Source organism: Epinephelus moara, chromosome 4, assembly GCF_006386435.1.
Source record: "Epinephelus moara isolate mb chromosome 4, YSFRI_EMoa_1.0, whole genome shotgun sequence".
Lineage (NCBI taxonomy): Eukaryota > Metazoa > Chordata > Actinopteri > Perciformes > Serranidae > Epinephelus > Epinephelus moara.
In genome coordinates, this window is record NC_065509.1 from 14,566,093 (window position 1) to 14,580,228 (window position 14,136).

The following is a 14,136-nucleotide window of genomic DNA, read 5'->3' on the forward strand; positions in this document are numbered from 1 at the left end:
ATTAAGTCCACCCTCCCCACTAATGTAGTTGGACTCTGATGAAATCCCCTTAAAAAGGAGAAGAAATTGCCTTGGGTTATGGGTCAGCACACACACTCTTGTGGTGCGGTGTGTGTGTGTGTGTGTGTGTGAGGGTGTCAGGGTATGTGACTGAATAGAAACAGATAGTGTGTAAGACTCAGAGATATTAGTGAGAAAGAGAGAGTGAGAGACAACAAAGAATGTGAACTTAGCGCATAAAAGAAGTCGAGACTTTGTGCTGAAAAGTTCCACCATTCTCCCTATTTTCAGCTCTCTCCTCTAAAGGTCATAATGTAAAGGTCACAGCTATAAATCCGAGACCACTGCTTATAGATGGACCAGATAACTCTCTGCACACCCTCAGATAAACCTCCACTCACCTACGCCTCCTGTTCTTATTAAGCCAGCTTGGAAATTATATTGATTACTTTACCCCACATGTTCTCTGACCTGTCTCCCTGCTTCCCTTTGGCTTCGTCTGTGTCTTCTTTACTCTCCCTCTCTGTCTTGCTCCCTCTTTAACCCTGCGATTTACCTTTTTCTCTGGGCTGGCTCTTCATAAAACAATGAGAGCTATTCCATTAAGCGTAGAGGGTGAGAGGACACTCTCAACGGTGCTCCAGGGACCCGTACTGTCAGGCAATCTGTGCCGCTCTGTGTAACCCGACAGAGGTTCAGCTGCGGGGCTATCTATTAAGCATTCTTGCTGTGCGTGTGAGACAACTCACCCTAGACCTGCACCCTTCTCTGTTTTCAGCAATGTCTTAACCTTAGCCATGATTCTGTTTATCTTTATGTGATCTGACTAAACTGTTTTTTTCTCTAGGCTTACGTTGGAGGGGATGGGTTTGATGAAAAGATAGAAAATCTGGAATTAATACTGTATGCTTGCTGAGTCACCCACGCACAATCGAACACACAAACACATACACACACACCCACGCACAATCAAACACACACACACACACACACACACACACACACAATAAATGTATTAGCCGCTCTACCATGGCCGCGACTGTTGCCACAAATACCCAAATGTAAACACACACACACTCAACAGCTCTGTATTTTTTGACACCACATTAAGGCCTCGCATCAGTGGCCTATGAAATTCACCAATTACCTCAAAAGTTCTTTACGGCTTTCATCATTTTCTCCTCGTGTGAAGCAGCTGTGTTTACGCAATACATGACTAGAATACCTGAGCAGAGTTATGTGTTTGTGTTTCCACGTCAGGAGAATATGGAAAGGGGGGAACACGCTCACACGCATGCACATCCACACATTCACAGCACAGCCCCTCAACACTGCTGATACCACACTAGGCTCTACGGTACCCCACAACACATCTAGGCTCAATGACAGCTAGCCCCTGCTGTAGCGCACTGCTAGAAATGGGGTGTGCGCTACATGGAGGGCGTTATCATTGAGGCCGGCACCCTAATCTACGGACAGATAGCACCACAGAGTCTACAGAGCCAAGCCAGGCCAAAACCCACAAATGCAGCAGCTAGCTTCTACCACCACAGGCTAAGAAACAAAACACCAGAGTCAGATACGGTACCTGCTTTGTCAACCATGCTCCCATGGTCTGCAGTGGGAGAAAACGTGCAAAAGGTAAGAGATGGGGAGAGTATTTTTTTTTTTTAAATAAATGCAAGCAACATCATGCAGAGCTGAAATGAACAACAGGCAAGCTGAGATAAGCTAACACTGACAGTGTCTGGTGCTAGTGAAGTGTGCTTTGCGCCAAGCTGAGGCCTGACAACTCTTTCATCTTGGGCTGATGCTGCAGTCAAAGCTGCCCTACTTTCTGATGGGGGAAACGGGGAGATCATAAACTGTTATTCCCCTGTGCGTATATATGTGTTGGCGTGCATGCGTGCATATATATGTGTTGCTTTGTGTGTGTTTTGGTGTTTGTTTGTGTGTGTATCAGATTGCAATCACAGTGCTTGTGGTGACAGGGAAATGAGACTTTGTGTCTCAAAGCACTGTGGGTGAATCAAAGGAATCTGGCACTCATCCATCCAAAGTGACAGTGATGTCAATATGAGACAGTGATTGACTGACATAAAAAAGGCACGCTCACACACGCACTAGCACAACTCTGTGCATGCACACCCACACACACTCACACACACACACATACAAACAATGTGAGAGAGATATTTTTTGATCACACTGAAGTGAAGAATTTTACCTTTCATCACGTAACTTTGGTGTTCAAAGGCCAAAGAAACTAACACTCCTGGGGTCTGCAGTTGAGAGGCAACCCAAAAACGGCTAAAGCGTGCTCTTTTGTAATCCTACCACCCTCACTTCTAAGAAGTTTGCTCCTCTCCTCTCTGTTCGCCCACCTCCTACGTCAATCCCCCCCTCCCCTTCAAATTCCCCAAAGTCTCTCTTTTGCTTCCACTTCTCATTTCTAGATTCCTTTAACTAAGTGAAGGGAGCTGCCAGCTTAGCCTGACTGGGTGTTTCTGTGCACACCCACATGTTGACACGCAGACACACATCAAACACACACCCCCAAACACACACGCAAATACACAGAGGTGCTTACCAATGGTGCAGTGCTCTCCGTTCCAGCCCTGGTGACACTGGCACTTGCCGTCCTTGCAGGTTCCGTGTTTGATGCAGAGCGGGTTGCACACACGCTGGTCACAGCCTGCGCCAGTCCAGCCCTCCTCACAGCGACAAGCTCCACCCATACACACTCCGTGAGTCCCACAGTCAACTGAGCACACCTCTGAAGGAAGAGAGAAAGATTTGGGTCACGAACATTAGTTCAGGACTCAAAAGTTGATGTTTTTTTGCAGGCTTGTATTTCATTATATGCCCTGTGTGCAGATACTACCCAGTTAGCACTGATTTGGTGACTTGCAGGTAAAAGGATGTCTACATTCGTTTTTGTAGATGTCTGGGATACATATAGCTGTTATTTCAATAGCATCAAAATGGATATATTTCAGCATAAAGCATTTCCTCACTACATGTTGAAATATCTAGCTAAAATGGAAGGAGTCTCTGTCTGTCTGTCCTTAGATTTTCTCGACAACTGATCGACTTTATGCTCGGCAGGTGTATTGCTGAGGACCGCTGACTGTATATAAAGATGGACGGTATGACAGCTCCCTAAAAGTAAAGCAAAAACATCTCTATCAGCCCCTGGTGCCTGGCTGCAATAGCCCCACCCCCTTCGCAGATGGGACATGGGCGAAACCAAGTACATGTCAAATAATTTTTTCCCAAAGATGGTTTCTGTCCTTCTAGGAAGCTCTGATCACGCTGATGCATGTTACAGGTTTTCCTGCTAAATTTGGTTTTAATTAGTTATTTAATGCAATAAAAGCGGGGTTGACATCATGACTGACAGCTGTGTGCGTCAATCAGTGAGCTCGCGATTAATGGTGCTGCTCACGATTGATCACTACTGCGCAGACTCTGGCTCCAAATGGCGAAAATGGCAGCACGTGTATCTGGGATATTTAGCTTCAGTGTTGCACAATGGGAGTAGGTGGAGATGCATCGTCCATCTTTATATAGTCATTGCTGAGGATCCAAAGAAGTGCAGTGTGAGAGTGTGAGCTCCTGGGATCTATGGGACATATTTATTAGTAGTACGTGATGTAAACGCTGTGTAGTGTATTGAGAGTGGACCCCTATGAACTGTTACTGCTGAACGGCATGCTGGGTACAGGCCACTCTCTGTTGCTCGATACAGTACATTCAACAACAGATGAAGAAAGAGAGCCTGGAGATGTTAGACAATCCGAGCAATCTGCAGGTTCCGAACAGGCACGTTTTTATTGGGCACTGCACTAAAGGCTCTTTTTCATTCCGAGGGCATCAAATATGGCAGCTTGATCAGTGGCCGCTGGCGTCTGACTCTGATGCACGAGGCACCCTTTAGTGTCTGTAAGAGAGCAAGCTGCCATATTTGACAAGTTGGCAGTAAGAACGTGTTGGCACGATCGAAGCGATGGTGACATATAACCAGCGTGCTTAAAAACTTTTACTTGTAAAACCAAGTTTAACCTGCAAATAAAAAAAAGTCTGTGCTGTTTGACTGCATCCCCTGTGACAGTCAGTAACAATGTCAAATTACCCCAGTGCCATAAAGGCAAGTGCCCAAAGCAGCAAAACAATCAAAAACAATCAAACCTGCATTACACTAAATACAATTATCCATCTTACACCCTCAATTAAAATCAGTGATTATAGTTCTGTGAAGACAGGGTTTATTTCCTCAGCTTCCATTACAGTCACTGTTTGGGAGGCTCCGATGGCGCAGGCAGCGACGGTGCATGTGGTGAGATGTGACAATCCTGCTCATGTGTTCAGGACCCCCGATGTGCGGGGAATGCAGTATGTACAGATGTTTTGATACACACTTGCTGAGGGATCCTGCAGTGTGGAACAATGTTGTCTTTATTAAAGTTAAGCATTGCTTCTCTCATAACAAATGCTGGAGCTCAGCTTGTGATCCAGAGATTGTGGGGGGGGGACGTTGCGAGCCTGACATAGCGGAGGCTGCTGTCTCTCTTACAGCGGTGGCTTAACAGCTTTATTTTATTGAGATAAAGAATCGTGGAAGTTGAGTATTTTATTATAAAAGGCATTTAAACAGGAGTTCAGCTACTTTTACAAGCAATATCTATCTTGTTTTTCTTCTTCATCCAGGGGTGTAGCTGGGAATTATGATGCACAGGAAGTGACTCTAGGCTTTCTCCTTTTTCCTCTTGTCCCCCCACACACACTTTGTTAACTGTATGTGTCACTATCCACAATGCAAACACACCCCCAACATTCATGTAGTTGTGGGCTGGTTGCGGGGGGTTTGTTTTGTGTTTGTTGGTGTTGTTTGTGGGCGGTTATTCTTCTTTTCTTCTTCATTTTTTTTTCTTTTGTTGTACCTTGTGAATTGTTTATAACATTATTTTAAACATGTTACATGTTGTTACTTTTATGTAAAGCACATTTATACAAATAAAAGTTCCTTGCTTGGCCAATTTTGGAATTTGAGCACCACCCTGATAATCGCAAAAAGCTGTCATAACCATACTGTCACTGAGAGAGATGATTTTATATAGCCTTGACAGTAAAAACTTGTCACATTTTGTTCCTGTTTATTCCAATTTGGCTTCGATAATACAACAGTTGCTGTTTCCTATTTCTGAGCGAGTTGTATTGTTTGTGGTTTTGCAGATTTCAGCCAAACACAGTTTGAAAACCAAAGCTGTATTAAATAAAATGCTAAACTAATTAGCCATGTATCCTAGGAGACCACAAAATATGTCTGGACAATGGGTAGTCAGTAGCCCTTGTCTTCTGACTATGGCACCCTGAGCTCCATTTGTACTCTGCTTTACTGCAGCAGGAGCAGCTCTGCAGTCGTACTTACCCATAGAGCAGTCAGGTCCCATCCAGTTGGGGTCACAGCTGCACAGCCCGGTGTCTGGTATGAAGGCCCCATGGCCATGGCACTGGTCTGGGCACTGGGCCCTGGGCAGCTCGCAGTGGAGCCCTCCCCAGCCTGGCTTACAGTGGCACTCCCCATTCACACAGATGCCATTATTGGAACATGTCGGATCCAGGCAATCCACTGCATTAAGCCAGAGATACACCGATGTGAGAAAAAAAAACAGGGAAAAACTAAATGAATAAAAACCAGCACAAGCTAGAAAATGTCACATCAGAGCAGATGTTGGACACAAATTAAATACTGTGACTTTTTTTTTTTTTTTTTAAAGAGACGTGACATTTTTTTCTTCTTTGTGTATACAAAATGATAATGAAACAAAAGAAAATATTACCAGACATATTACTAAGGCAATTAAAGCACACAATAATGAATAGCTGAGTCTATAATTGGGGCATAGCAGCAAATGTGTTCCTCTCTGAAAGAGCAGCGAGTCTCACTGACACATTATTTGGTGTGAGCGCTCGCCTGTGCGCATGAGCGTGCGTATGCATTAATGTGTATGTGCCAACGCACTAATACATAGGGGAGAATCTGACACTGTCAGTCTGCCAGGTTGACAGGCAGCTCTGAGTCCAAGCAGTGAGTGAAAACCAATTTGACAAATTACCTCCTCCCGGCAAAAAGCCCACCCACCCCTCTCCGTCCCGGTTGCTCCCACTTTTCTCTCACTCTCTCCCCTCGTCCTCTTTGTCTGACACCTCTCTCATCCCTCCTCCTCCTCCCTCTCCTCAGGCATGATTGACCCCATCGCACCCCTATGCACACACACATTCATAAAAGAACGCGCTCGCACATAACCTCGGCCCTCTGTTTCTGTTTGCCTGGCAGAAACGGCGGATCACAGTTATCGATTTTCATGTCGCTGGCACTCCAGGTAAATTGTTTGAGGGACTCTGCTGTGATGAATATCAGATTTGAGACCAGAGGAGAAGGGAAAAAATTAGATGAGAGGGAGATGGAGAGAAAAAAAAAGGAGTGGAGAAAATGCTGACCTTGTTCTCCGGCCCTGTGTCTTGACTTTGGTCTGTCTGTCACTCTTCTCCTTTCTTCCCTTTGTCTTTCTTCCCCTCTCCTCATCTTCACCCTCGGCACACCGCGCTCTCTATTCTCCCTCCTTTTCCAATTTGCTCTTTTTCCATACATATTCACCTCTCACTGCTGCCCTGACTCCCCCTCCATCCCTTATACCTCTCTTTTTTTTCTCTCTCTCTCACTTTCTATCTTTCTGACGACCGAGAATGTGGCGGCTTGATCCTTCTTAACAAGGATCAATAGAAGCAATTTCATCCCTTAATAAAATCTCTGATGTGTTTGGCTGCGGTATCATACTTCATCTGTATATATGGAGAGAACGGACACTCAGTCAGAGTAAGATTATGCCATGATGAGCTGTCTAACTGGAGTTAGACGTGTGTGAGTCTGTGGGTGTGTGAGGTGTGTTTGTTGTGGTGCAAACATTCATGTTTCTCTCAAAATAACCGCTCGGACTTGTCGGAACCCACAAGTGCAGGCAGTCATAAACGGCTGACACACATTAAACCATCATACATCCTTGAGGAACACCGTGCTGTTAACTCCTCTCACCCTCTGCACAGCTCTGCCCTTTGTAGCCGATAGAGCACACACAGTTGCCGTCGGTGCAGGTGCCGTGGCCGCTGCAAAGAGGGTCGATGCACTGTGTGACGGGGACATCACACTCGGGTCCCTTCCAGCCGCTGTAGCACACACAGGAGCCCTTGTCGTATTGGCCGTTGCCGCTGCACAGCACCGGGCACGCCGCTGGGGGAACGGAGAAAGGGGGGAAAGGGGAGAGATCAAACCATGCGCATGAAAAAAGCAAAACAATTAGCAAGATTTTTAGAGATTCTCAAAGCAGTGAAAAGTCACGACATCCACTCACACACACCCACACCCGCCTAACCCCACCAACACTTGAGCGTGCAGAAGGCGAATAGAGTGGTTAAGGGGCTGGAGAGTGGCAATGACATGAAGAGTAATTACAGGCAGAGGTAACTAAACTATTCATCAAAGCTGTCTATCCCAGGTGAGCACAGAGCCAGGGAGACGTTAGCTGGGGGAGCTGCCATTCATCATCAGTCATCTTGTCTTGGCTCCACCTAAGGCCATGCAGCCATCTTACTGCTCCCTAATCCTCGCCGCTCGCTGCACGGAGCCGAAATGTGCCCGCTCGTCTAATTAGACGGCGGGAACGACAACAATTTTTTAACGACAGAAGTAACATATTTGTAAAGCAGCTAATACCTTTGGAGCAGTCCATGCCGTGGAATCCTGGGAAGCAATGGCACACACCAGAATTACACTCTCCGTTACCATGGCAATTGCGCGGGCACTCTTGCACTGAATCTGTGAAGAAGACAAAGTGAGACAGAGAGAGGGGAAAGAGGGGAGGGAGAGGGGGGGTGAGAGATGGCAAGCATCAAAGCATTCGATTAAATCATTGGCACTTTTCGTTCTTTAAGATACTACAAATGGAGTCAAGGCGCTCGGAGTCTCACAGACATCAAAAAGCAAGTGCCCTCCTCCAAGATTCCTTGCATTCCTTTTCATTGCATTTTTCTTATTGTGGGGAGAATGCATTTTAAAACATTCCTGGAGACATCGTTAACCCATCTATCATTTCTCTACAAACTGTATGAGAAAAGAAGAGTGCCCCCCTGCATTGCACAAACAGCCTTGAACCCTTCTGCTACTCTTTCACCCCTCCTCTTCCCTGTATTCTGGCACTGGTTTTGGTTGTTTACTCCTCACTCCAGCCCCACCGAGGTCATAAATACTTCATTCAGGTGTGGTTGTTTGGTGCAACTAGGCAGATTTTAGTTGTGTGTGTGTCTGGCTGTCGGCGCACATGACTTCAGTGCTCTATCCACCTTTTAGTGCCTCTTAACCCACTTACAAGAAGAGAGCAGTTTGGTGGGAAGAAACAGGGTCGATGCTAATGACAAGGAGGCATTTTGGACTTTTATCCGTCCCTTCCTCCTTCGCTCGGGCTTCTTCCAGCTTCTACTCTTCTTACACAAAGCATGACTCAGCCCATCTGCACTGCCTTCCTCTCTAACACTTCCTCCCTCTTTTTCTGTCCTCAACCATTTCCCCCCCAAATCTAAGCCCCGTGTCTCCCTCTTACCCTAATGCCACCCTCTCTTTTACTCCCCCTCTTCAGCTCCTCCTTCTCCCATCCTTCACTCCACTTCACTCCATTCTGGTTTTGCCCCCACCATTATGTCTCTCCTCCAGCTCCCCCTCTCACTACTCACTCTAATTCTGCCCTCGCCGCCTCTGCCTCTCCCTCTCCCTCTCCCTCTCTCCACCACTCCTACTGCTGAAAGCACTACCGCCAGATATTGACAGTGAAGGATTCTTTCACTCGGCTTGACTCTTTCTATCCTTCCCCCTTGTTCTCACACTCATGCCTCCAACACAATTGAAATGATTTGGGGCGCTGTTTCAGGTCCCGAAAACATCCGATATACAGGGAAGTATTTTATTTGGATGCGTCTTTATCCTTTTCACACATGCACAAACACCATGGAAGTGATACTACACCTTCTGATATAATAAGTTGTGTTTTGTTTTTGAATGCATACTGTCAATTTGTCCTACTACGATTTGGCAAACACAAAATCTTTCAACTCACTAAGTGGTCCTGCCTACTTGAAAATGTTGCTATGGTCGTGTTGCTAGTGGCAACATTGTGCACATGCTGCTGTGAGTGTTTTTGCACCCTGTGAATGTGTAAAGTCTTTGACAAATTGGGGAATAAATCAGACTAAAATGCCTCCATGTCCTTCTTAAAGGGGAACTCCACCAATTTAACACATCAGGTCTTTACAGGTCTTGGAACTCGCTAGCCAACAACACCATTAGATATTTGGTTGAATTTAAGTTGTGATGTTGGGTGGCCAAAATAAAATGTCAGGACAACATCTAGGTAGTGTTGTTAAGTAACCAAAACCCAGTGTCTTCCAAACGTCTTGTGCCAATGTCATCTTAATGTAGAATAATGACATTTTGTCATTAAGTATGGAAACCAAAACCCAACGTCTGCAAAATGTCACAATGTTAATGTCCACACAACATGAAATTCTGATGCTGTTATACATTTAAAATATTGTCAACCCAATTTTCTCTTAAACAAAATTTAACGTCTGTCAGACATAAGAGTCTACTGTCTTTCTGACGTTGTATTAATATCCAGTGCTGGCTGAGAAGCCTGTAGTGGCTCCAGGGGGAGCATTTCAAAGTCTGATAAAGTACCTCAAGTGATGTCACTTGAGTCAGCATACATTGGGGCTGAAGACTACAAGTTTAAGGTTGGGGCTGTGGAGTTAAAGAGAAGAGAGTTTGCCAGACATTTGTAGTCTGCTGTAGTGGACTGCATTGGATCCCATGGAACACAAATCTCGCAGGTGGGAGTGAGTGATCAAATTTAAAAAAAAAAAAAAAAAAAAAAAAGTTGGTGTCCCAGAGATCAATTAACATGATGGATGGATAAGTCAACAAGTGAAGTGGAAAAGAAGATAAAAGTAGGACATTACGATACAAAAGAAAAACAAGGCAAGTTGGACATTTGGAGGGATATTACAGATAATAATAATAACCTGAATCCCAGAGAAACCAGCATAACTGCAATTATGAATGTAATTTTGTATCAATTTTGCTACTTATTACCGACAGGTGTGCCTTTCCTCATTTTTCTTAATGCCACTATAAAACAACATGTTTTCCCTGAGAGACGGGAAAAGACTCAGTCTACTGATAATCAGTCTACTGTGTGGGGATGTATGGTCATAATGTTTGCGGGTGCGGGCAAGAGCTGACACACACCCTGCAGGAATGGGCGGGAATAGATAACACACTCTGTGGGAGCAGGCAGGAGCAGTATTAGGAGAACAGTCCCACGCAGGGCTCTAGTCTGCTCCTCATCTCTGCTTGAGGCTACAGTCACTATTAGCTTAGCGTGCCTGAATCTATAAGCAAAATGTCAGCAGTCAAGTTGCACTGTGGGTAATGTAGGGACCAGAGTTTGATGACAAAGAAGAATGGGTGGAATAAAAAAGATAATTCTTAGTCGTACAAAAAAAAAAAAAATCCATTGTGAGTTCGACAGTGTTATGCTGTAAGAGTGCAATGCTAAATTGGTGGAGTACTCTTTTAAATCAGTGTCACTGCTAACGAATAGCCTTGTCTCCGTACTCCTTCCATCTCCTAAATGCTGGTGCTTAATCTCATTTTACCTCCCAACCTGCCTCTCCCTCCTCCACCTTACTCCCTCCCTCCACCCACACCACACATGCTGATTCCCTCTCACCCATGACGTTTGTGCTGAAGGAAACCGTCTCTCTCTCCCGACCGTCGTTGTAGAAGGCCAGGTGCCAGGCACCGGCGTCCAGGTACTGGACAAACACCGCCTCATTGAGGACCACAGTTTGGATGCTCCTCCTCTCCCGTGGAGACTCGACCACGCTCCACTTCTCCTTCCCGTCCAGGCGCTCCATATAGTCATACTGCAGGAGAGAGAAAGTGCAGGGTTGAACGGAGGTGAGAACGCGAGTATGAATCCTATGATTCAACTATGAAGTGCTGCAGTGGCACTTTTTAGACTTTGAAAAATGACCAATAGTTGTATATGCAGGAAGATTAAAAGATGGGTGGAGTAAGCGTGGCTGGAAATTGCCAGGGAAGCATGAAACATGCAACAGGGAGATCCTTGAGGGCTGTCATTCTCTTTGGGCTTCTGGAAAGACCTCAGAGAGTGTTTTTTTTTTTTTACTGCTGCACAGAAGCCACAACTTCATGGTCTTTACCAGCTTAAGTCAGGTCAGGCAGTGAAACGCTTATCCGGATGCAATTATCCCATTCTACAAATCAAATCTGCTGTTAATTGAGTAGTTTCTAATTAATAAGAGGCAGTAAAAGTTACATTACTGTGAAATTTAATTAAGTGTAAATCTTAGACTAAATGAGTTTTTTCAAACAACTAATATAATGAATCACAAATTAATTTTAAAATGTCCCATGACGCAAGCAAGTTTTTTAATGCATTCTCCATTTTAGCTGATCAATATGAAGATAATGTGTTCCTAATGAATAAAATTATAATTCTGTGTGATTAGCCTTTTACCCTACAGGTGTAGAAGATGTAGAATCTTGTTTGCACTCGGTGCCAGGTTTTTACCTGTGCATGTGAGGGAGGCAGACCCTTGCGGATGTACACTCCGAACAGAGCGTCCTTGCCAAGGGAGATGTTGAACTTGAGGAATTGGGGTTGGCTGAGGTGGAGCAGGGACCTCCAAAACACTCCTGGAGGGACTTCTTGGGTCACCCGCCTCCCGACCTCGATGCTGCCAGTGTCTATGCTGCTGTTCCGGCCTGCCCACGGACCTGGAGCAAGGGGAAAAGAAACTGCATAATCTGTGATTAAAAGCATCGATTGAGAGAGTCAATAGTTAATCATCACAGTTTACTGGAAATGAGCTGCTATAAAAATTCATGGCCATTGAATAGCAGAGGACGAGCACCATTAGCTCTGCAAACTGTGCGCCCAAAGTTTACGTTAAAACGAGTGTTGTTGCATGTGACGCTGGGGTGCAAAATGATGCCTTTGTGTCAAAGCCCGCAAGGCTGTGGACTTTGTTATCTGGGCTCAAATGAGAGCGGGCTGATGGAACTGCAGGGCAGAGCTTTCCAAGCAGACAGGCGTGCACGCCGAAACACACAGCATCCTGCAATCAGGTCAGTCATCTAACAGCAGAGTTCTGGGGCCCAGACAGAAAAAGACTGAGCGTGCTTGTGTGTGTGTGGATTTGTGTGCAGAATAGCGAAGAAATAAAAGTAACAATGAGAAGAACAACAGCAGCATCTGGCCTAGACGGCTGGGGAACACAACACAACAGTCCTCTCATTAATACAGAATACAGACACAGAGCAGCAGCCCACACGTACCTATAGTACATGCTGTGTGTGTTACAGAGCGAGATCGAGCGAGTGAAAGAAGAATAGATAGAGAGCCGCATGGGGGCCTTAAAAGAGAGGAGGGAGGGAGGGGGGTGAGGCAGTTGGTGTTTTACCTCGCTTCTCACTGAGACGATAAACCTAGCTCGACACAACTCAGCGGAGTGGTTAAACAGCACATACTGATAGCACAGCCAGTACTGTGTCATGAATTATGAAAATATTATAGTTGGTTTGAGCCTGTTCTGGTGGGGGGAAAAAAATCTATTGGACTGTTTTAGTATGTTACTCACAGCAGACGCTGCATTTAAAAGCCTTAGAAGACAGGCCTGGCGTTATTCTGTATTTTTCCTGTTTTCAACAAATCCAACAATGTGCTAGCATGTCCTTTAATACTTTCTGACTTTCCTACCCTGGCTGTGGACAATTTGTTCCACCATCCATCCATCAAAAATATATGGCTTTATTTTAGGAGTAAATACTGCATTTGTTGGGGACTATTTTCAGCAGTGGATTAACACACATTTGGCATGCTGGTAAATATTTACAGTACCAGGACTCTGTATGTGGCATTGAGTCAGAACAAAGTACAGTGCTGATACTCATCGTAATGAAAGAATGAAGTGACCTGATGTGTTTTGGACGACAAAGGAGCTTTGTGGCACAGAAGGGAAAGCTATATCACATTTTGGATACACACACAATACATCTAAGTAGGTTAATCCATTGTTGTTTTGGATCTTTTCATGGAATGCGTTGACAATAAGAAAATATGAATATCCCCAGCATTATCTTTTCGAGAGCAGGCTGTATGCCTTCCAGACCTGAGTTTTGCCTTGTAACTCTGCATGCAGCGTGTCAATTCTTATATGAGGGGGTGTGTGTGTGTCTGTGTGTGCTGTAGTTCATACCTCTGCCTCCAGAGGGCAGCGTGGCCACGTCACTGTTGACTCCCAATCCGTTGTTTAACACAGGGCCGTCGGATGGCTTCAGCTGCCATGTCAAACCTAGCAAGTTGATCGCTGCACACAAAGGGGCGGAGAGGGAGAGAGAAAGAGAAGGGAGGGAGACAGCGTAAGGACATATGACTTGAACGGCGGATTGTCTACAAGCCGGGTATAAAAAAAGCCACACTTGAAAGCTCATCAAGCCACAGAAACACAGGAAGGCCAAACCTCTAAGTCTGATCTGTCATTTATACGGCAACCGGTGCAGCTTTTATGGAATGCTGCTTTTGCGTATCAATCAAAAACACTGTTAACAAAGTGGCAACCTACAGCACAGAAACTGTCGTACAAAACAGACAATTAAAAAACCCTAAAGATCTCTCTTTCTTGCGCTTTCTTTACCCCTAACCTCCCGCAATCTTCTTTCAACCTGACAGCGTCTCCTGCTTTTATTTGGAAGCCTTTACACCATCTCACGGAGAGCAAGTGACAGATTGCTCTCTGAAGAGATCGCTCTATGACTCTCCTTTCCCTTCTCCTCTTCTTTTGTCCTCTGTTGTGTTATTGTGTGCTGGTGGTATAAGACTGCTCGAGTGTGTTCGCTCTTCACTTTGTCAGCTCTTTACTCTCCTCGTGTCTCTTCCCTCCTTAGCCTGCTGCCAAGCGACGCCTCCCCCCCCCCAAAAAATACAGGAGAGAGGAAAC

At 45.3% G+C, this 14,136-nt stretch overlaps 1 protein-coding gene across 1 annotated transcript in view; it reads right to left on the reverse strand.

Moving 5' to 3' along the window:
- The window catches only part of tenm2a (teneurin transmembrane protein 2a), a 235,680-nt gene that overhangs the window by 27,632 nt on the left and 193,912 nt on the right, over positions 1 to 14,136 (reverse strand). Inside the window, exons 6-13 of the mRNA XM_050042757.1 lie at positions 13,396 to 13,506; positions 11,709 to 11,914; positions 10,842 to 11,037; positions 7,775 to 7,876; positions 7,097 to 7,291; positions 5,432 to 5,632; positions 2,591 to 2,776; positions 1,589 to 1,615 (exon numbers count right to left, since the gene is read on the reverse strand). Coding sequence (XP_049898714.1) covers positions 1,589 to 1,615; positions 2,591 to 2,776; positions 5,432 to 5,632; positions 7,097 to 7,291; positions 7,775 to 7,876; positions 10,842 to 11,037; positions 11,709 to 11,914; positions 13,396 to 13,506 — 1,224 coding nt within the window. The remainder of the gene's footprint in view (positions 1 to 1,588; positions 1,616 to 2,590; positions 2,777 to 5,431; positions 5,633 to 7,096; positions 7,292 to 7,774; positions 7,877 to 10,841; positions 11,038 to 11,708; positions 11,915 to 13,395; positions 13,507 to 14,136) is intronic.